Source organism: Eubalaena glacialis, chromosome 2 (genome assembly GCF_028564815.1).
Source record: "Eubalaena glacialis isolate mEubGla1 chromosome 2, mEubGla1.1.hap2.+ XY, whole genome shotgun sequence".
Taxonomy (NCBI): domain Eukaryota; kingdom Metazoa; phylum Chordata; class Mammalia; order Artiodactyla; family Balaenidae; genus Eubalaena; species Eubalaena glacialis.
This window is the reverse complement of record NC_083717.1, coordinates 140,801,490-140,825,584: the sequence shown is the minus strand read 5'-3', so window position 1 is coordinate 140,825,584 and position 24,095 is coordinate 140,801,490. Positions and strand designations below refer to the sequence as shown.

At 35.0% G+C, this 24,095-nt stretch overlaps 1 protein-coding gene across 2 annotated transcripts in view; it reads right to left on the bottom strand.

Annotated features, from left to right (window-relative positions):
* Window positions 1-226: 226 nt before the first annotated feature.
* Window positions 227-24,095, bottom strand: part of TOGARAM1 (TOG array regulator of axonemal microtubules 1) — an 84,163-nt gene continuing 60,294 nt past the window's right edge. Inside the window, exons 16-21 of one of the 2 annotated variants that reach the window (XM_061182490.1) lie at window positions 21,201-21,327; window positions 19,849-19,967; window positions 5,269-5,458; window positions 3,473-3,692; window positions 1,426-1,512; window positions 227-802 (exon numbers count right to left, since the gene is read on the bottom strand). In XM_061182490.1, the coding sequence (XP_061038473.1) occupies window positions 549-802; window positions 1,426-1,512; window positions 3,473-3,692; window positions 5,269-5,458; window positions 19,849-19,967; window positions 21,201-21,327 (997 nt within the window). In that variant the 3' untranslated portion in view covers window positions 227-548. Of the gene's footprint in view, window positions 803-1,425; window positions 1,513-3,472; window positions 3,693-5,268; window positions 5,459-19,848; window positions 19,968-21,200; window positions 21,328-23,836; window positions 23,958-24,095 lie in introns of those variants that run through there. The other variant, XM_061182489.1, reaches the window with a different exon arrangement.

Here is a 24,095-nt window from a genome sequence, read left to right as displayed (position 1 = left end):
ATATCACATTAACACAGCAGCAAAAGCAAGCTAATACTGCACAATCATATTAGCAGACTGATTTCAGAAATACATGTTTTTCACAAATAGCACACAAAACTTAGTTTGTGATAACATAGTTCAGTGACTTTTCTTCCACTTCATAAAATAAGGCTGAGTAATGAGACATAGCAAAACATGATTACATAATAAAAAGTATATTTTTAATTAAAAGTCTAATTGTACATATAGGGCAACAAATTTCAGTTTCTATAAAATAGTGCAAATGAGCAGGACTTTTCTCAAAAATATTAAAATTGGATTCATTCCACATGCCTCAGATTTCATGAATATTAGATTATATTATTTTAGATTTTTGTGTGATGGGTGCAAGTGATAGGGTTGATATAGGACAGATGTGTACTCATAAGCTGCAAATAAAAATAGCTATTGACTTAATTTATGGGATGAGAAGTGCAGGCACTGAAAATCTAACTTTAAAAAACTTTCATTTGTCATCATGTAAACAGTTCTGTTCATCATATTTCATCAAAAATTCGTAATTCATTTCAAATTGTCATATCAAGCAATTCTTCTAAACTCTTTTTTATATGTGATGGTTGAGATGCAGCCTGATTTAACAGATTCTGACCCATCTGTGTAAAAAGTGCTTTTGATAATTTAGCTGTGGCTGTGCGTATATTTCCTCCAGCTCCAGGCAGCGAGCCACTATTTGTCATGTTCCCTAAGAGATGCCATAAAACAACCAACACTTTCTGTTCTGTGGCATGGGGCTTCCTTTGATAAAGTTCCGTAACAATATCTGAAACACAAAAATATGGTAAACAGTGAGGTTTAAAAAAAAAAAACAAATTCGAGTTCTGAGAATTAAAAAGCATATAAAATAAACTAAGCTTCTTCCCTATGCCATTTGCCCTGAAATGTTTGGTATCTTAAAAAAAAGTAAAGTCAGAAACTTTGCTCCCAAAGATTGGGATCTTCAAGTATTAGAAATCTATATATGACAGGCAGAAGTAGTAAAGACAGAAACCAAACCAAAAATTCATCTCAATGTTTTCCAAATGTAGTTAAATCAAGACATATACAGTTTTAACTCATGGACCTTTTATTAAATACATAATTTGAAATAGTTGTTTTCCATCTGTACCAATATTTGATTTTAATGTCTTTTTATTTATCCTGTTTACTTCTACTAACAAGAAGACTAAACACTTACTGGGGAAAAGAGGAATAAAATTCTTTTGAAGAAAATTTTTGGGTAAAAGTCTTAAAAGGTCCTCTTTCGGATCATTATACAATTTATTTCTACTTCTTGGATAATGATATTGAGTTTGGTAGCTATCCTAAAATTGAATTGAAATGTCCATCAGTTTATCCTTAGTCAATAAATTATTTCTTTAGAAATAACAATTTAAAAATATTTACCAGCAAGCTTTTCGGTCATATCCTGTTTTGCCTTTCCATTTAAAAACTGGGCTTTTGTGCAAAATGGCTGTAGAAGTAAGTAATTATCTAAACAAAAAGAATAACACAGAGACACATGTTTAAAGAGTTACAAGATCTTATTTATTTTCCATTACATAGCATTGAAAGGAAAAAAAATCCACGCAAGTGAATGCAAATGTGTTAGAAAGATTTAATCTACATAGTTAAACACTTTTTAAAATTCTCTATAAAACCTTAACAGAGTAATATTCTTACAGCAAATGAGAAATAAAAATACCTCACAGAATATTAAAGGAGCTGTCATATGGTATAAAAAAGAAAAAGAACTGCCTATCTCCTAGGCATCTTATTCCAAATGATAGTACATAGGTTTATCAAAAAAAAAAAAAGAATTGAAATTTTGGGGATAGTTTTTACCTTTACTGATTTTTTTCAAATCTCTAATTTCATAGTTTCACAGGAAGTTGCAAAGACAGTACAGAGAGGTCTTGTGTACTTTCACCCAAATGTTACATCTCACATGATTATAGTACACATCAAAACAAGGAATCTGACATTGGTACAATATGTGTATATAATTCTAAGTCATTTTATCACATGTATAGATTTGTGAAACTATCAGTACAGTTAAGATACAGAACTATTCTATGGGAACTATTCTATGGGAATGGGATTAGTGCCTTTATAAAAGAGGCTCCAAAGAGCTCCGTTGCCCCTTCCACCATGTGAGGACACAGCCAGAAGATGGCTATTTATAAACCAGGAAGAGGGCCCTCACTCAGCACCAAATCTGCTGGTGCCTTGATCTTGGACTTCCCAGGCTCCAGAACTGTGAGAAATAACTGTTTGTTGTTTTTAAGCCACCCAGGCTGTGGTAGTTTGTTTTAACTACCTGAACAGACTAATACACTTGTGTAATGATTATGGTCTTAATTTGTATTTGCATTTCCCTAATGACTGGGGATGTTAAACATCTTTTCATGTGTTTACTTGCCATCCATATAAGTGTTTCTTCACATCTTTTGCCCATCTTCTAATTAGATTTTTTTTTAATGTTGAGTTTTAAGACTTCTTTATTTTTTATTTATTTATTTATTTTTAAAATTTATTTATTATTTATTAATTTGTTTGTTTGTTTGCCGGGCCATACCGCACGGCTTGCAGGATCTTAGTTCCCCGACCAGGAATCGAACCCAGGCCCCCTTACAGTGGAAGCACGGAGTCCTAATCACTGGACCGCCAGGGAATTCCCAAGAGTTTTTTATATATTCCAGATATACATATTTATCAGATATGTGGTTTGCAAATATTTCCTCCAAATCTGCAGTTTGTCTGGGAGGATAATTGGGATGATGACATAGAGGATGACTTGTCCAATTAGTTACAAGCTAAACTACAGAAATATGGTTCTAAGATGGAGACCTCATAGCATCCAGAACAAGTATGAAGCAACCTAAACTTGAACTGTTTACTAACTTCTAGGACAGAGAGCCCAGGATGGACACTTAAAAAATATGTTTATTTCATTATCTGCTTGGATTTATTTTTGTTTTTGTAACACAAAAATAAATATTTTCATGTAAAAAAAATAAGGTCTTTTGCAAAGTAAATGTTTTACATTTTGATGAAGTCCAATTTATGGACTTTTTTTGGATCATACTTTTTTTCTTTTTTTTCACCAAGCATAGGTCCTAAGGATTTTCTCATGTGTTCTGAAAGTTTTACAGTTAAATTTTACATTTAAATCTGTGATCCATTTTGAGTTAATTTTGTATCAGATATGAAGTTGAGGTAGAAAATAAGAATTGAAAAAGTCAAAAAGAAGGGAAGAGAAAATCAATTTAATGGGATGGTATTTAATCACAAAAATAATTAAAACTGCTACTGAGAAAATAAAAAAATTCTGTCACAACATTAATTGACAAAAATTTAACAGCTAGGTTTTCAGCATTATAGAAAATGTGTAGAATCAGAAAATGCGAAAGTAAAGCCAAAATAATTTGAATGCCAAAGTAAGATTTCTTACCTACATGCTGACTCAGTGCCTGAACAACATTTGTGGCAGCAGCATAGATGCCTGGATTCTTGGAATTCAGATTGTTATCTACTATTGCTGGGATGAGCATGTTGATTATAGGAGATAAGTTGTCTCTAAGCAAAGGAATCATTTTGTGCATTGTTTCTAGGGCCACCAGGTTTACTTTACTATTGGAATCATGAAGTCGAGATTTAAAAGCATCAAAGATCTGGAAGTAAATTGGTAAATTATTTAAAGTGAAATAATGTTGATATCTATTATATTTAAATTCCTTATGACATTTCATAGTATTCATCCTACTAAAGGAGAAATGTACTATTTAAAAACACACACACATCTTACTTAACTTGAACTTAGACAATAGGAACTTTATAAAAATTCTGATGCTAAATCTAAGTGTCCAATCTTCTTATAGCAAAAAGAGAAGGCTTCAAACATCACCTAAAAAGACATCCTACTAAATTAAGGTTGAGAAATTTGGTTCAGTACACAGATAACTGATTTACTATAAATGTGATAAAAATGCTGTTTTCTGAAATGTGCAGGTTTAGCTAACTTTAAGAACTTAAGAAAAGTTTCTATTCTTATCTCTATTTGTAACAGAAGTAGACATGTCCATTTTACTACAGAGATTTAACTTAGTCTCAATTTAGGTTTCTTATGAGAATTTTAGATGCAATTTCAGAGTAAAGTTTTTATTATTACCTCTTAACCTGAGTACTTAAACAATTGTTCCTTGCTCTTCTAATTCTTAGCTTTCATAACTTCAAGATATAATAAAGTGAATGCTAAGCAATTCTTTACCTATATCAGGTGAGGGAAGAGCTATTCTGTGAAACCAAGACTATTAACTAATAATTCCTGATACATATAGATATAGATATATGAAAATTACTCTACAGATATCAGAAAATGTAACTTTCTGATTCCCATGACATGGTAACATGGTACTTTTCTTCTGAAAATTAAGAGACACCACCACTAGAATAGAGTTGTTATAGTATGTTTGCCAAGTTTAATGAACCTAATACAAATTTAAAATGGAATTTAATGAATAAATTACTAATGGGATTAACTGAACTAAACTCTGATGAAGCATAAGTAATCTATACTCTGGTACCACTAACATTTATTAATTTACTACTGTCTCCCTTTCTATTGCTTCTTGTCTTCCTATATAAATTATAAAATATAAATATATATTTATAAATATATATTAACATAATATATAAAAACTAGCATACGCAGATTTCTAACCTACATATGAAAACTTTTATTATCTATTCCTTAGTAATATCAAGTCTCTTAAATGCCCTGGTTTTTAAAATACTTATTGATTCACTCAACATTTTTTTTTTTTTTTTTTGGGTCGTACCTCATGGCTTGCAGGGATCTCAGTTCCCCGACCAGGGATTGAACTCAGGCCATGGCAGTGAAAGCCCAGAATAATGACCATGAGGCCAACAAGGAACTCCCTCACTCAACATATATTTACTGAATGCCAGGTTCTAAGAGCTCTGAGAATACAGAGCTTTCAAGGAGTTACCATCTAGTGGGACGAGTCAAACAAATAAACTGCTATTTTCTTACCTTTTTCCTCAATTACTTTCAATTGTTCTAGAATGCTTTTAACATAGCAAAACCTAAGCAGTGCATTCTTCTCACTAAGTTTAACACTTTAAAGTAATATATATATAAAATATTAAGAAATAGGGCAATTTTTTATGCTAATGAACTTTATTAACCACAGATTGAAAATGAAAATTAATTTTGACAGTCCTTACCTTCACAATGTTTCCAACAACAAGCTCTTGATTGTTTTCAGTATCTGATAAAAGCTGCTTAATCCCATTAATACGATCACGAAAGTCTTTTGCATTTAATAAACCTGTTATGACTTTAATGTACTCAGCACTTTCTAAGGAATTGCGGGGAACTGATTTTCTGGTGATTTCACGAATTTCAGTTACCTCTCTAAAGTGAAAGAAAGGTAAAACACAAACACAATGAATAATTCTCATCATGTATTCATTTTTGAAAAATTCAAAAAATGACTTAACCCATAGCCACGATACCTGTGTTGGGGGTCCCTAATATCTCCCCTGGGTTTGGTGATTTGCTGGGAGAACTCAGGATTCAGCATGTAGCTTTACTCATGGTTAAGATTTATTACAGCAGAAGGATATAAAGCAAAATCAGCGAAGAGAAAAGGTACATGGGGTAAAAGTCTGAAGGAAACTAGATGGAAACTTCCAAGAGTCCTTTCCCCATGAAGTCACACAGTATAAACTTAATTCTTCCAGCAACAAACTGTGATAACACATATGAAATGTTGTCTACCAAAGAAGATTATTAGAGGCTCTGTGCCCAGGATTTTTATGGCTAGTTGGTCATGGGTGGTCCTCTGCCTTGGACATACCAAAATTCCAGACTCCCAGAAGGAAAGCAGGTCTTCAGCTTTAACCATACTGTTTGCCTAAATAATACAGGCACAGTAAATTACTCTTATCAAGTTAAAGAATGGGGGGGAAATCCTCCTGAAATTCTAGTTTCCAGATGCTAGCCAAAGGCTAACCTTACAAGCTGGCCTTTCCAAGGATACCAGTCTCAGGCCCGATATGTCAATCCTTTTCTGAAAAATAGCCATGTGAACATGCCTGGGAAAATTAGAATCTCAAGACCAGCGGGATTTACTATTTCAATGACTTAGTATTAGTAGCATAATGTTTTCCACTGCTATAAAGGAGTGACTCGGGACTTCCCTGATGGTCCAGTGGTAAAGAATCCGCCTTCCAATGCAGGGGTCACGGGTTCGATCACTGGTAGGGGAACTAAGATCCCACATGCCGCAGGGCAACTAAGCCCACTCGCCACAACTATTGAGCTTGCGCGCCTCAACGTCAGAGCCCATGTGCTGCAAACTACAGATCCCATGCGCTCTGAGCCCTCATGCCACAACTAGACAGAAGCCCACATGCCACAACTAGAGAGAAGCCCGAGCACCGCAATGAAGAGACCACGCACTGTAACAAAAGATCCCACATCCCTCAACGAAGATCCCATGTGCTGCAACTAAGACCCAATGCAGCTAAAAAATAAGGAAAATAAATAAATATTAAAAAACAAAAACAAAAGTAAAAACATGTGTTGGCCTCTGAATCTTGGCTCTCGTACCTAACAGCTCTGTGACTTTGCACATGTAAATTATGAGAAAAAATAAAAAAGGAGTGACAATGTGACAGATGATGATCCCTTTGAAATTAGAGTCGTACAAATTGACAGGGCAAGGCACACCTTTAAAAGAATGACAACCATCGAGGACACGACATAAACTGGTTAGAGTCAAGGTCTTAAAGACAATGGTAACAATTTCCAGTTACCACCATTTGTTGGACTAGCAGTATTAAAATTGGCATTAAAGTCATCTTTTTTTTTTTTGCTGTGCCACGTGTCTTAGGGGATCTTAGTTTCCCGACCAGCAATTGAACCCATGCCCTCAGGAGTGAAAGTGCCGAGTCCTAATCACTGGACTGCCAGGGAATTCCCTAAAGTCATCTTAAGAGCAATGATTAATGAATGGCTCAGAATCATCCTGAAAGTGGACTCAGGATGATGATTTTTTTTTTTTTTGGCCGCACCCTGCAGCATGGGGGATCTTCCCTGACCAGGGAAGGAAACTTCACCCCTTGCAGTGGAAGCACGGAGTCTTAACCACTGGACCACCAGGGAAATCCCAGGATGATGATTTTAAATGTAGAACCTAGATGTATTTATCCATTATTTTTAATTTGTTTACATAAATTAATCTGAGGTTAATCTGTGAGGTAATTAATTCTATACAATGAGAAAAAACAGAATTAAATTTATATTTAAACTAAGAACTATATGATATATAAAAGTCAAATAACAGAAGAACACATCAAGAAGCCATTGAACTACTGAAACCTATCTTTAAAGATAGTTTTTTGTTGTTGTTGAAAACAGGATAGATTTGATAGTGAAATAACACTTAATATACTTTAGGGGGAAAAGATGGAATAACAGTCAAAAGGAGAAACTCACTAGGTATATTAACATTAACAAAATTTATAAAAAAGAGAAGACATTAAAAACGATCATAAATCATAGATGGAAAAATCCTCAACAATACATTAGCAAACCGAATATAACAATTTAAAAGAATTATAGACAATGACCCAAATAGGATTCATTCCAGGGATGCAAGGATGGTTCCACATCCACCAGTCAATCAATGTAATATATCACATTAACAACATGAAGGATAAAAATCATATGATCACCTCAATAGATGCAGAAAAAGCATCTGGAAAATTCAACTTCCATTCACGATTAAAACTCTCCACAATTTGGGTATAGAGGGAACATACCTCAAGATAATAAAGGCCATATATGACAAGCCCACAACATCATACAACAGTGAAGGGTTGAAAGCTTTTCCTTTAATCTCATTAACAAAACAGGGATGCCTACTCTTTCCATTTTTATTCAACATAGTATTGGAAGTCCAAGCCAGAGCAATTAATCAAGAAAAAGAAATAAAAGGCATCCAAATTGGAAAGAAAGAAGTAAAATTATCTCTATTTCCAGATGTTATAATATTTTATATAAAAAAACTCTAAAGATGTCACCAAAAAATGTTAGAACTAATGAAAAATTCAGTAAGGTTGCAGGATACAAAATTCACATACAAAAATCAGTTGCATTTCTATATACTAACAACCAACTATCTGAAAAAGAAATTAAGAAAACCATCTCATTTATAAATGCATCAAAAAGAATAAAATACCTAGAAATAAATTTAACCAAGGAGGTGAAAGAGCTCCACACTCAAAATGAAAGAAATTGAAGAAGACACAAATAAATGGAAGACATTCCATGCTCATGGATTGGAAGAATTAAGATTATTAAAATGACCATACTACTCAAAGGCAATTTACAGATTCAATGCAATCCCTATCGAAATACCAATGGTATTTTTCACAAAATTAGAACAAATAATTCTAAAATTTGAATGGAACCACTAAAGCCCGATTAGCTAAAGCAATCTTGAGAAAGAACAAAACTGGAGGCATCACACTTCATGATTTCAAACTATATTGCAAAGCTGTAGTAATCAAAACAGTATGGTACTAGTATTAAGACAGACCCATAGATTAATGGAACAAAGTAGAGCCTAGAAATAAACACACAATTAATTTATGATATATGGTCAATTAATTTATGATAAAGGAACCAAGAATATACAATGGGAAAGGATAGTCTTTTAAATGGTGCTGCGAAAACCAAACAGCCACATGCAAAACAGTGAAACTGGACCCCTACTTTACACCATACACAAAAATCAACACAAATGGGTTAAAGACTTGAATGTAAGACCTGAAACCATAAAACTCCTAGTAGAAAACATAGAGGATAAGCTCCTTGACATCGGTCTTGACAATGATTTTTTGCATTTTACAACAAAAGTAAGGCAACAAAAGTAAAAACAAACAAGTGGGACTACATCAAACTAAAAAGCTTCTGCGCAGCAAAAGAAACCATCAACAAAATTAAAATGCAACTTACAGAACGGGAGAAAATATTTGCAAATCATATATCTGATAAGGGGCTAATATCCAAAGTATAAGAGGCACTCGTACAATTCAATGGCAAAAAAACAAACAACCTGATTAAAAAATAGGCAGAGGAACTGAGTAGACATTTTTCCAAAGAAGACACAAATGGTCAACAGGTACATGAGAAGGTGCTCAACATCACTGATCATCAGGGAAATGCAATCAAAACCACAGTGAGATATTATCTCACACCTGCTGGAATGGCTACTATCAAAAAGACAAGAAATAACAAGTATTGGTGAGGATGTGGAGAAAAGGGAACCCTGTGCACTCTTGGTGGGAATGTAAATTGGTGCAGCCACTATGGAAAATAGTATGGAGGTTCCTCAAAAAAATTAAAAATAGAACTACCATGAAGAACTCCAAGTGCGGGAAAGGGAGTGAGGCAGCCACTGTTTTGGAAGATGACAACTGGGTGAGGAGGCCTCTAACTATGCCTCACCAGGGTCTTTAAAAAACAAAAACAAAAAAACTACCATATAATTCAGGAACTCCGTTTCTGATTAATATATCCTAAGGAAATGAAATCACTATCTCTAAAATACATCTGCACCCTCATGTTCACTGCAGCATTATTTACTATAGCCAAGACATGGAAACAACCTAAGTGTCCACTGACAGATGAATGAATAAAGAAAATGTGGTATATACATATACATTCAGCCCTAGAAAGCAGGGAAGTTTTGCTGCTTGTAACAACATGAATAGATCTTGAGGGTATTATGCTAAGTGAAATAAGTCAGAGAAAGACAAATACTGTATGATCTCACTTAAATCTAAAAAACCAAACTCATAGATACAGAGAACAGACTGGTGGTTGCCAGAGGCAGGGGTTAAAGGGTGGGCAAAATGGGTGAGGAGAGTCAAAAGATAAAAATTTCCAGTTGTAAGATAAATGAGTTCTGGAGATGTAAAGTACAGTATGGTGACAATAGTGTAGACTTGAAAGTTGCTAAGAGAGTAGGTCTTCAAATTTCTCAGCAAAAGAAAAAGAAATTGTAACTATGTGAGGTGATGGATGCTAACTAAATTTATTACTGTGGTAATCATTTCACAATATATTTACACATTAAATCATTATGTTGTATACCTTAAACTAATACAATGTTATATTTCAATTGTATCTCAATAAAATTGGGGAAAAAAAGAATGAATGAACACAGTTCATGGCAACATTATTAATTATACAATATATAGACTATTCAAAGCAAATATTACAATAGTGTATTGTGGAGATTATAGTATGTAGAAGTTAAATGCATGACAAAAATAGCATAAAAAAGAGCCCGCGTTTCCGCAGAGCTGGAACTCCCGGCTCGGGGTCTCTTCCCTCCGCCGTCACGGAACTGCCCCAGAGCCCGAGGGGAGGGCGACCTCACTGAGGCTGCCGGCTCTGGAGGTGCCCCGGCGGCCGAAGCTGCGACAGTCGTGGGGCCGGCGGGCCGGCTGTGTGGATGAAAGTCTCTTGGTGCTCCAGCCAGGCATCAGGGCTGTGCCTCTGAGGTGGGAGAGCCAACTTCAGGACACTGGTCCACAAGAGACCTCCCAGCTCCACGTAATACCAAACAGCGAAAATCTCTCAGAGATCTCCATCTCAACATCAAGACCCAGCTTCACTCAACGACCAGCAAGCTACAGTGCTGGACACCCTATGCCAAACAACTAGCAAGACAGGAACACAGCCCCATCCATTAACAGAGAGGCTGCCTATAATCATAATAAGGCCACAGACACCCCAAAACACACCACCAGACGTGGACGAGCCCACCAGAAAGACAACATCCAGCCTCATCCACCAGAACACAGGCACTAGTTCCCTCCACCAGGAAACCTACACAACCCACTGAACCAACCTTAGCCACTGGGGACAGATACCAAAAACAACGGGAACTACGAACCTGCAGCCTGTGAAAAGGAGACCCCAAACACAGTAAGATAAGCAAAATGAGAAGACAGAAAAACACACAGCAGATGAAGGAGCAGGGTCAAAACACACCAGACCTAACAAATGAAGAGGAAATAGGTAGTCTACCTGAAAAAGAATTCAGAATAATGATAGTAAGGATGATCCAAAATCTTGGAAATAGAATAGACAAAATGCAAGAAACATTTAACAAGGACGTAGAAGAACTAAAGAGGAACCAAGCAACGATGAAAAGCACAATAAATGAAATTAAAAATACTCTAGATGGGATCAATAGCAGAATAACTGAGGCAGAAGAACGGATAAGTGACCTGGAAGATAAAATGGTGGAAATAACTACTGCAGACCAGAATAAAGAAAAAAGAATGAAAAGAACTGAGGACAGTCTCAGAGACCTCTGGGACAACATTAAACGCACCAACATTCGAATTATAGGGGTCCCAGAAGAAGAAGAGAAAAAGAAAGGGACTGAGAAAATATTTGAAGAGATTATAGTTGAAAACTTCCCTAATATGGGAAAGGAAATAGTTAATCAAGTCCTGGAAGCACAGAGAGTCCCATACAGGATAAATCCAAGGAGAAACACACCAAGACACATATTAATCAAACTATCCAAAATTAAATATAAAGAAAACATATTACAAGCAGCAAGGGAAAAACAACAAATAACACACAAGGGAATCCCCATAAGGTTAACAGCTGATCTTTCAGCAGAAACTCTGCAAGCCAGAAGGGAGTGGCAGGATATACTTAAAGTGATGAAGGAGAAAAACCTACACCCAAGATTACTCTACCCAGCAAGGATCTCATTCAGATTCAACAGAGAAATTAAAACCTTTACAGACAAGCAAAAGCTGAGAGAGTTCAGCACCACCAAACCAGCTTTACAACAAATGCTAAAGGAACTTCTCTAGGCAAGAAACACAAGAGAAGGAAAACACCTACAATAACAAACCCAAAACATTTAAGAAAATGGGAATAGGAACATACATATCGATAATTACCTTAAATGTAAATGGATTAAATGCTCCCACCAAAAGACACAGACTGGCTGAATGGATACAAAAACAAGACCCATATATATGCTGTCTACAAGAGACCCACTTCAGACCTAGAGACACATACAGACTGAAAGTGAGGGGATGGAAAAAGATATTCCATGCAAATGGAAATCAAAAGAAAGCTGGAGTAGCAATTCTCATATCAGACAAAATAGACTTTAAAATAAAGACTATTATAAGAGACAAAGAAGGACACTATATAATGATCAAGGGATCGATCCAAGAGGAAGGTATAACAATTGTAAATATTTATGCACCCAACATAGGAGCACCTCAATACATAAGGCAAATACTAACAGCCATAAAAGGGGAAATCGACAGTAACACAATCATAGTAGGGGACTTTAACACCCCACTTTCACCAATGGACAGATCATCCAAAATGAAAATAAATAAGGAAACACAAGCTTTAAATGATACATTAAACAACATGGACTTAATTGATATTTATAGGACATTCCACCCAAAAACAACAGAATACACATTTTTCTCAAGTGCTCATGGAACATTCTCCAGGATAGATCATATCTTGGGTCACAAATCAAGCCTTGGTAAATTTAAAAAAATTGAAATCGTATCAAGTATCTTTTCCGACCACAACGCTATGAGACTAGATATCAATTACAGGAAAAGATCTGTAAAAAATACAAACACATGGAGGCTACACAATACACTACTTAATAACGAAGTGATCACTGAAGAAATCAAAGGGGAAATCAAAAAATACCTAGAAACAAATGCCAATGGAGACACGACGATCCAAAACCTATGGGATGCAGCAAAAGCAGTTCTAAGAGGGAAGTTTATAGCAATACAAGCCTACATTAAGAAACAGGAAACCTCTCGAATAAACAACCTAACCTTGCACCTAAAGCAATTACAGAAAGAAGAACAAAAAAACCCCAAAGCTAGCAGAAGGAAAGAAATCATAAAGATCAGATCAGAAATAAATGAAAAAGAAATGAAGGAAACAATAGCAAAAATCAATGAAACTAAAAGCTGGTTCTTTGAGAAGATAAACAAAATTGATAAACCATTAGCCAGACTCATCAAGAGAAAAAGGGAGAAGACTCAAATTAATAGAATTAGAAATGAAAAAGAAGTAACCACTGACACTGCAGAAATACAAACGATCATGAGAGATTACTACAAGCAACTCTATGCCAATAAAATGGACAACCTGGAAGAAATGGACAGATTCTTAGAAATGCACAATCTGCCAAGACTGAACCAGGAAGAAATAGAAAATATGAACAGACCAATCACAAGCACTGAAATTGAAACTGTGATTAAAAATCTTCCAACACACAAAAGCCCAGGACCAGATGGCTTCACAGGCGAATTCTATCAAACATTTAGAGAAGAGCTAACACCTATCCTCCTCAAACTCTTCCAAAATATTGCAGAGGGAGGAACACTCCCCAACTCATTCTACGAGGCCACCATCACCCTGATACCAAAACCAGACAAAGATGTCACAAAGAAAGAAAACTACAGGCCAATATCACTGATGAACATAGATGCAAAAATCCTCAACAAAATACTAGCAAACAGAATCCAACAGCACATTAAAAGGATTATACACCATGATCAAGTGGGGTTTATTCCAGGAATGCAAGGATTCTTCAATATACGCAAATCAATCAACATGATACATCATATTAACAAATTGAAGGAGAAAAACCATATGATCATCTCAATAGATGCAGAGAAAGCTTTCGACAAAATTCAACACCGATTTATGATAAAAGTCCTGCAGAAAGTAGGCATAGAGGGAACTTTCCTCAACATAATAAAGGCCGTATATGACAAACCCACAGCCAACATTGTCCTCAATGGTGAAAAACTGAAACCATTTCCACTAAGATCAGGAACAAGACAAGGTTGCCCACTCTCACCACTATTATTCAACATAGTTTTGGAAGTGTTAGCCACAGCAATCAGAGAAGAAAAATAAATAAAAGGAATCCAAATCAGAAAAGAAGAAGTAAAGCTGTCACTGTTTGCAGATGACATGATACTATACAGAGAATCCAAAAGATGCTACCAGAAAACTACTAGAGATAATCAATGAATTTGGTAAAGTAGCAGGATACAAAATTAATGCACAGAAATCTCTTGCATTCCTACATACTAATGATGAAAAATCTGAAAGTGAAATTAAGAAAACACTCCCGTTTACCATTGCAACAAAAAGAATAAAATATCTAGGAATAAACCTACCTAGGGAGACAAAAGACCTGTATGCAGAAAATTATAGGACACTGATGAAAGAAATTAAAGATGATACAAATAGATGGAGAAATATACCATGTTCTTGGATTGGAAGAATCAACATTGTGAAAATGACTCTGCTACCCAAAGCAATCTACAGATTCAATGCAATCCCTATCAAACTACCACTGGCATTTTTCACAGAACTAGAACAAAAAATTTCACAATTTGTATGGAAACACAAAAGACCCCGAATAGCCAAAGCAATCTTGAGAACGAAAAATGGAGCTGGAGGAATCAGGCTCCCTGACTTCAGACTATATTACAAAGCTACAGTAATCAAGACAGTTTGGTACTGGCACAAAAACAGAAATATAGATCAATGGAACAGGACAGAAAGCCCAGAGATAAGCCCACGCACATATGGTCACCTTATCTTTGATAAAGGAGGCAAGCATATACAGTGGAGAAAAGACAGCCTCTTCAATAAGTGGTGCTGGGAAAATTGGACAGGTACATGTAAAAGTATGAAATTAGAACACTCCCTGACACCATACACAAAAATAAACTCAAAATGGATTAAAGACCTAAGTGTAAGGCCAGACACTATCAAACTCTTAGAGGAAAACATAGGCAGAACACTCTATGACATAAATCACAGCAAGATCCTTTTTGACCCAGCTCCTAGAGAAATGGAAATAAAAACACAAATAAACAAATGGGACCTGATGAAACTTAAAAGCTTTTGCACAGCAAAGGAAACCATAAACAAGACCAAAAGACAACCCTCAGAATGGGAGAAAATATTTGCAAATGAAGCAACTGACAAAGGATTAATCTCCAAGATTTACAAGCAGCTCATGCAGCTCAATAACAAAAAAACAAACAACCCAATCCAAAAATGGGCAGAAGACCTAAATAGACATTTCTCCAAAGAAGATATACAGATTGCCAACAGACACATGAAAGAATGCTCAACATCATTAATCATTAGAGAAATGCAAATCAAAACTACAATGAGGTATCATCTCACACCGGTCAGAATGGCCATCATCAAAAAATCTAGAAACAATAAATGCTGGAGAGGGTGTGGAGAAAAGGGAACACTCTTGCACTGTTGGTGGGAATGTAAATTGATACAGCCACTATGGAGAACAGTATGGAGGTTCCTTAAAAAACTAAAAATAGAACTACCATACGACCCAGCAATCCCACTACTGGGCATATACCCTGAGAAAACCATAATTCAGAAAGAGTCATGTACCAAAATATCCATTGCAGCTCTGTTTACAATAGCCAGGACATGGAAGCAACCTAGGTGTCCATCATCGGATGAATGGATAAAGAAGATGTGGCACATATATACAATGGAATATTACTCAGCCCTAAAAAGAAATGAAATGGAGGTGTTTGTAATGAGGTGGATGGAGTTAGAGTCTGTCATACAGAGTGAAGTAAGTCAGAAAGAGAAAAAGAAATACAGTATGCTAACACATATATATGGAATCTAAGGAAAAAAAAAAAAAGGTCATGAAGAACCTAGTGGCAAGATGGGAATAAAGACACAGACCTACTAGAGAATGGACTTGAGGATATGGGGAGGGGGAGGGGTGAGATGTGACAGGGTGAGAGAGTGTCATGGACATATATACACTACCAAATGTAAAATAGATAGCTAGTGGGAAGCAGCCGCATAGCACAGGGAGATCAGCTCGGTGCTTTGTGACCACCTAGAGGGGTGGGATAGGGAAGGTGGGAGGGAGGGAGACGCAAGAGGGAAGAGATATGGGAACATATGTATATGTATAACTGATTCACTTTGTTATAAAGCAGAAGCTAACATACCATTGTAAAGCAATTATACTTCAATAAAGATGTTTTAAAAAAAAATAGCATAAAAGATGAAAGGGGAGGAATGAAAGTATACTGTTGTAAAGTTCTTACATTATACCTATAGTAGTCTAATATTATTTGAAAGTAGGCTATGAGAAGATAAAGATGTGTATTATAAAATATGTATATTACAAAGCCTAGATCAACCACTTAAAAAGAAAAAGGAATAAGGAGATAAATGGAATATAAAAACAAACACATACACATACCCCTCAATCAATTCAAAAGAAGGCAGGAAAAATGAAGCAGAAAATATAGGACAGAATGAAAAATAATATTAAGATGATAGGCTTAAACCCAACCATATGAACAATAACATCAAATATAAATGGTCAAACACCCCAATTAAAAGGCAGAGATTGTTAGATTGGATAAAAAGCAAGACCTAATCATATACGATCTACAAAAAACATACTTTAAAAAAGATATACAAGGAAATGGAAGTGAAAACCATAGAAGAAAAAGAAAAAAAAAGAAAATTTATTCTGAAACTTGATAACTGGGGATTTATAGCCAAGATTGAGAGGGTCAGTGGATGGAAGATTACTAAGAGTAGACATCAAGAGTAGGGGGTTTCTTGCTAAGCTGGTCTAACAAGATTTTTGCTGAAGACAAGCCAGATACTTACATATCAAAGGTGGAGGATGAGGAAGCTGCTCAGATATCAAGGGTGATCAGGCATGAAGGGGTAGGAAGGAAATGACTTAGCAGGATTCTTAACTAAGACTAGCTTAGGCAGGCCAAAGACATGGCCCGAGGATGAGGCCTGGTGTAAAAGAGGGCTCAGAGGAGGCTGTCTAAAGTTTGTCAAAGAGAGAATCTTTGTCAAATAAGAAACCAGTTTACACCTACTTGGAAAATAACAAGTATTGATGAGGGTGTGGTGAAATTGGAACCCTCTTACTATTGTTGGTAAGTTGGACTGTAAAATGGAGCCACTTTGGAAAACAGTCTGACAGTTCTTCAAAAGTTTAAACACAGTTATCATACTACCCAGCAATTCCACTCCTTATACCCAAGAGAATTGCAGACATGTCCACAACAAAACCCAAATATCCATCAACTAATGAATGGATAAACAAAATGTAGTGTATCCATATGATGGAATATTATTTAGTTGTAAAAACGAATGAGGTACCGATATATGCTACAACTTGGATGAAGCTTAAAAACATAATGCCAAGTCTAAGAAATCAGTCACAAAAGACCACATATCATATGATTCCATCTGTATGAAATGCCCAGAATATGCAAATCCATAGAAACAGAAAGCATATTGCCTAGGGCTTGGAATGGGAGGGTTGTAGGGAAATGACAGTGACTATTAATGAGCATGGGATTTCTTTTAGAGGTGATGAAAATGTTCTAAAATTGACTGTAATGATGGCTGCACAACTCAGTGAATATACAAAAACATTAAATTGTATGCTTTAAATAGGTGAATTATGTGTTATATGAATTACATCTCCACAACACTGTTATTAAAAAAAAAAGACATATCATGTAAACCATTACAATAAAATGGTTAATACTAGACAGAGTAGACTTCAGGAAAAAGAATATTATCAGAGATAAAGTGAGAGACTTCATAAGGATAAAAAGGTCGTTTCACCAAAAAGTCACAACTATCCTAAATACCTGAACATAAATAAGCACGTTGCATCAAAATACATAAAGCAAAAAATGACAGAACTTAAAGTATAGATTAAAAAATCCACTACAGTTGGAGATATTAATACTCCTATCTTAGCAATTAATAGAACAAGTAGACAGAAAATCAGTTAGGGTATAGAAGACTTGAACAACAGCTACAGAAGGCCATACCCCATGCAGAGAAAACCCAGCACAGAGGAACTGAGGCTTTGGACATGGAGGTGAAGATGCCATGAGAGAAGAAGGGAGCTAAAGTGCAGTGAGAAAAGTGACCAACTGAAGAAAAGCAGGACTCTAGGAGGCAAGAAATGGGGTAAAAAGGGCCCGCAGACTAATGAAGTCAATCAGACTGAGAAGGGTATTGAGGAGGAGAAAAGAGCTGAGGTGGCAGGTGAAATGAGGCCCTCATTGGTAAGGTACTGGAAGTAGGCCCTATTTACTGCATGAAGAAGTCAGCGATTTCCTCTAGAGTCCTCATAAATTAAATAATAATTCATTCTAAAATAATTAAAAGAAACATAAATACACATCTTCTCTCACATTTTGTTTTGAGACTTTCGCCCCACAGTGGTTTGGTCCTTCCAAGCTATAGAATAAAGTGGCATACACAGTCTCTGCTCTGGAAGCAACCTAGTTCCTATAGTATTTTATTTTCTCTAAAGAACTCTTTTAACATTTCTTGCAAAGCAAGTCTAATGGAAACAAATTCCCTCATTTTTTGTCTAAGCAAGCCTTTGTTTCTCCCACACTTTTTTTTTCTTCCAATTTTATTGAGATATAATTGATATACAGCACTGCGTAAGTTTAAGGTATACAGCATAATGATATGATTTGCATATCTCATGAAGTGATTATTACAATAAGTTTAGTTGTACCTAAAGAAACAGAAAAAAAATGTTTTTAATAAATAACGTTTTTCCTTGTGATGAGAACTCTTAGGATTTACTTTCATATATAATGTACAGCCGCATTAATTATATTTATCATGTTGTACATTACACATCCCTCTGTGAAGTATACTTTGAAAAACAAAGGTCCAAAAGTCCATGGATTTTTATTTTTTGTAAAATTTATTATCCAAAGATACACAAATACAGAAAATATGAAAGATACCTATGTATCTACTCATATAATTTTTAAAGTAATGTTTAAAATATATTTTAAAACATACCAAAGAGATCATAATAATTCTGAAAGATTTTTAAAAGTATATAATCAACCTATTAAATATTGCTAAATGGCTTAAACAGGTTATGCAATTACATATGCAATTATATTTATAAAAATTTTAAGAGTAGTTTTTTTTCCTGGTTGGTGATATTATAGGTGATTGGTTAAATTCTTTTTTTTTTTTATTTTAAATTTTTACTAGAGTATAGTTGATTTACAATGTTGCATTAATTTCTGCTGTATAGCAAAGTTTATCAGTTATACATATACATATATCCACTCTTTTCACTTACTTTTTTTTTCTCTTATTTTTATTCTTTTGAATTTTATTTTTTATACAGCAGGTTCTTTTTGGTTATTTATTTTATACATATTACTGTATATATGTCAATCCCAATCTCCCAACTCACCCCACCACCACCCCCCCCAGTTAAGTTCTTTTAATGTTTGTATTTTCTCAAGTTTTTCTCCCCCTTAACCATAATTATGTATTACTTTTATAATCAAGGGGGGAAAGTAAAGCCTATAAATTGAAAAAATTAATCAGAGTTGTCCAACACTGGCCGACTACTGACAAGTTCAATAATACTAAAGTTTTACTAATGTTTAGTTCATGTAAAAGCAAGTTGCTGTGAATATACAATTACCTTATTAGATCTAATTACGTCACACTTCCTAAGTCCTTACCAACTTTTAAAACTCCATTAAATTTTGACAAATACCCCTGGGATAGTTCATGAAAACATTCAAATAGACTATCATCACTATTAGGGAGTAATTTCTGTAATAATGTGGACTAGCAAATGATTCTACCTTTCAGCTGAATTGAAAGCATCTCTAGAAACAGATGATGACCTTGTATTTCCAACACTGCCAGTATGAGATCGTCTTCCTTTTGCTGAAGGAGTATCTAGTGGTATCTCTCCCAAACCCTATAAGAAAGGCAGTGTAATAAAAGTCTTAAAACTTGTAAAGTGAAAGAATGTGTACAATGGAATTTTCATAGCAGTCATTGTTGATCTCTTATGGTTGAAAGCATTTTAATAATCTGCTATACTTGTGCTTTAAAGGGTTTCAGATATATAAACTATCTTGTAATTAGTAGTAAATTAACAAAATATGTACCCAACTACTAGGAAATGATATTGGCTTGGTAAAACTGTTTAAATGAAAAACTTAACATCTATGTTTTGTAACTACTCTTCTTCAAGCTTAAAATCTATACAGAAAATACGAACACATTATATAAACAATGAATTCCTATGCAACAATAGTATGAAAATAAACATTTTGAAAGAACTATTTAAAACCTCTTTTTTTCCTGATACTTGTACTTGAAATAACTCACAGATATAATCTGCCTCATTTTAGTAAGATAATCTTTTTGCATGGTTATTTTGATAAATTCTATATGAATTAAGCTGAAATCTTTAATATCAATAGGAAGAAAAAAATGCTCTAAAATGTTTACCACAATACATATTTGAAGTAGTATCCCTTCATAAATGAATCCTTTGCCTAAGCTTACCAGAGAGGAATAACATAAATTACCACAGAAAAATTCTACATTATTAAATTAAGAAATTTTTGCAAAAAATAATATGTAAACAAATTACTTTTTTATAAGACACTTTTCACATTTCATTTCACTTGATATTCCCTCAGTCACTCATTTTACAGACATTTTTGAATCCCCATTATCTGTCATGATATGTAAGACATGGGGCTTCCCCTCAAGGATCTCCTTATCAACACTCCACAGTGTGGTAGGAGCTCTAACAGTGGAACGTACAAGGTAAATAAAGTAGGAATCAATTGTAATAAACATCACTATCCTCATTTTATAAAAATAAAAATTCCGGGTTAAAGAAATGAAGTGATATGCCTAAGATTATATAGTTGCTAATTCTGAGTTGTGATTCAAACCTGTCTTGTAATTCCAATAAACCACACTACATTCTACCAAGTATCAAGCTTCTGTTCAATAAACATCTACTGACACTATGAATGTCTACTCAATACTGCAGTTGTTGAAATGCTACTATAGATATATTCTAAATGGTTAACAGAAATAATCAAAGAAGTAATTATTTCTATCCTTTACCTTCCTCAGAAAATGAACTTTGTTTTTAAAGTTGTTTATAAAATAAACTTCTTCTACATACCTTTTGCCGTAAGCTTTTAACAGATTCCTTAATATATGGCAAATCTTTAGATGGGACATACTTTTCAAGCATTTTATCAAAGTTAGGATGACACATCATGAGGAAAAGCATCTTTCGGCCATAATACCTATGGATATTTAAGAAATATGTAAATAAGTCTATAAATCTTAACAAGCTCAGTTTCTGTCCTTAGATACAATTTTTTTTTTCCAATAGAAAAAACCTATCAACATCAAGATTATCATCTCTATTTTAAATAAGCCATTGAAATGTAGTTACACTAACTGGATTAGAGAGTACAGCATTCTCTTGCCACCCATCTTTAAAAAAACATGGCTTCAAATCTTTTAGCTATGTGTCAGATCAGAGCCAAAAGCTCTGACTCTATTTTTCAGGCACCCGAGAGTCCATATCAAGGCTGGCATTTGGCAGAACTGTGAATTAAGAGAAGTGTGCCTTTGTCCTGGGCTCCTTGCCCGGTGACCTTTTGCTGCTCACCTGCTGGCCAGATGTTCTGGCCTGAGACAACCTTCCAAAGGTTCTGTATTTCCGATCCTCTCTCTTTTCCTTTTCCTGCCAAAACTTACCTGGGTTTCAATTCTTCAAAAACCTATTCTTTGCTACTTAAAATACAACCAAAGTTAGTTGGTAAATCGTGGCTGATATATTAATGAATGTCTAATGTTCTCCAAACTAGGTTTTTTATGCTATATGAATTTTAAAATAATTCTTTTAGGATAATACCTTAAGCCAAGATATCATTCTAATGGTAAATGATATGGTGGAAGTGCATACTGGAGATATTTTTGGATGGGGTGGTTGGTATAGTACCTCATAATAAAAATACATTATTATTCTTCAAGGAGGCTTGGCCCTAAAATAATTACAGTTATACTTTTACCTACAACTTGGAATTATGACACTAGAAGAACCAGGAAAGGCAAGGCTTTTGTGGGGGAGATGAATAGGATGATCTCAGCATCATTTATATCAACCAAACTCCTTCAAATGTAATGAAATTACAGAAAGGGAGGTAGTAACAGAGAATAAAAATTACTTTTCTTGCCCCACAACCAGAATAAGGTCAACACCTGGACAAGTAGCTCCTAATCAGTTATAGTTTCAAAGGTGACTCTACAGTTTATCCCAGAATGTTAAGGACTGTAGGTCTATCATAGGCCTTAATGATATGGGAATGGCTAAAGCAAACAAGTAAACATGCAAAAGGGACACAAAGTGTAAGAAATACTAAAACTGGAAAGTTGTAATTATTTTGTAATTTTAAAATTTCAAATAAGAATCTAAGAAATGACAAAATGGATTAGAAAAATTACTATGCCATTAAGGAAAGGTTAAGATGTACACAAAACAACTATTGTAAATTTTATTTTGTTCCTAACTAGTCTATTATGATCCAGCCCCCCTAAGTTGTTTTGAACTTTACTGTAGTATGCAGAACTTCTAAAATGGTTCCCCCAAAGATGTCCTGCTCTAATTCCTAAAATTTATGAATATGATGAGATATAACTTCCAGGATTATGTTATATGGTACAGTTGACTTTAAGATAGGGGGATTATCTGGGTGAATCTAATCTAATCACATGAACCCTTAAATGCAGAGAACTTTCTGTGGCTGGTAGAAGAAAAAGAAGTCAAAGAGATTCCAAGCATGAGAGGGATTCAACTTGCTGCTGCTGGCTTGAAGATGGAGTGGGTTGTGTGAGAAGGAATTCAGGTGGCCTTAAGGGAGCTGAGAGAGGACCCTGGCTGACAGCCAGCAAGGAAACAGGGACCTCAGTCCTATAATCACAAGAAACTGAATTTGGTCAAAAACCTGAATGAGTTTGTAAGCAGATTCGTCTATAGAGCCTCTAGATAAGAGCCCAGCACTGTTATTACCTTGATCTCAGCCTTGTGAAACCCTAAGCAGAGACCCCAGTTGAGCATGCCAGACTTCTAACCTAAGAACGGTAAGCTAAAAAACTTTGTGTTTTTAAAAAATCTGTGTTTTTAGAAATCTAAAATCACTATGTTTGTGGTTATTTGTTATGCAGCAACAGAAAATGAATATATTTACTTTCTATGTTAGCTTTTGGCATAATGGCTTCCACAAGATTAACTGTAGTTACCTAAAGTACTGAATATCTTTGTCTTAAAATGTTAAAAGTTTGATATCCTTCTTTACTTTTTAGTCTCCATGAAGTCAGGATCCTACCTTCTTCCTTTAATCTATGTTCATATATAACTGCCATAATTTTTAGATTTTGTATGGGACATTATAAATATCTGGTCCAACCTTACTAATTTGATAGACAAGGAAACAGAGGCTAACAGAGGTTAAGTAACTTGCTTAGGGCAGACAGTGACTGGAGCTAGGAGTTGAACCTAGGCTTCTGACTACTTCCAAACCTCTGTCAGCACTACAGCTAGAGTACCATCCACATCTTAATTATTTTGTTATCTTTCTCTGACTGTGCTTAACCTTCATAAAACTGTTCAAGTACAGACAGCAATCAGAAATTCATGGAATTTTCTAAGTGAACGTATCTCATGTTATCCATTTGCTTCCTGTATTTTTCCTTGATTTTACCTGGCTTCTTGGAAAATATATCATTTTCCCCTAAATGCATTACCTTACATTTGCCCACAATGAAGTTCTTCAGCCACTTTTCTGCCCACTCATAGAGTCTTGTGCCGTTTTCACGCAGATCATCCCTGTGACACGGCATCTCACTACCCAGAAGTATGTAGTGTCATCTGTAAATTTGGAGAATTCACTGTGCACTCCCTCAAGACCATTTGCAAATTGGTTAAATACGATCATCCCCCAGCGCTAATCCCTGGGGAATCCCACTTTTCCATTTAGAAAAATGTTCATTCTTCTTTAGCCTTTGT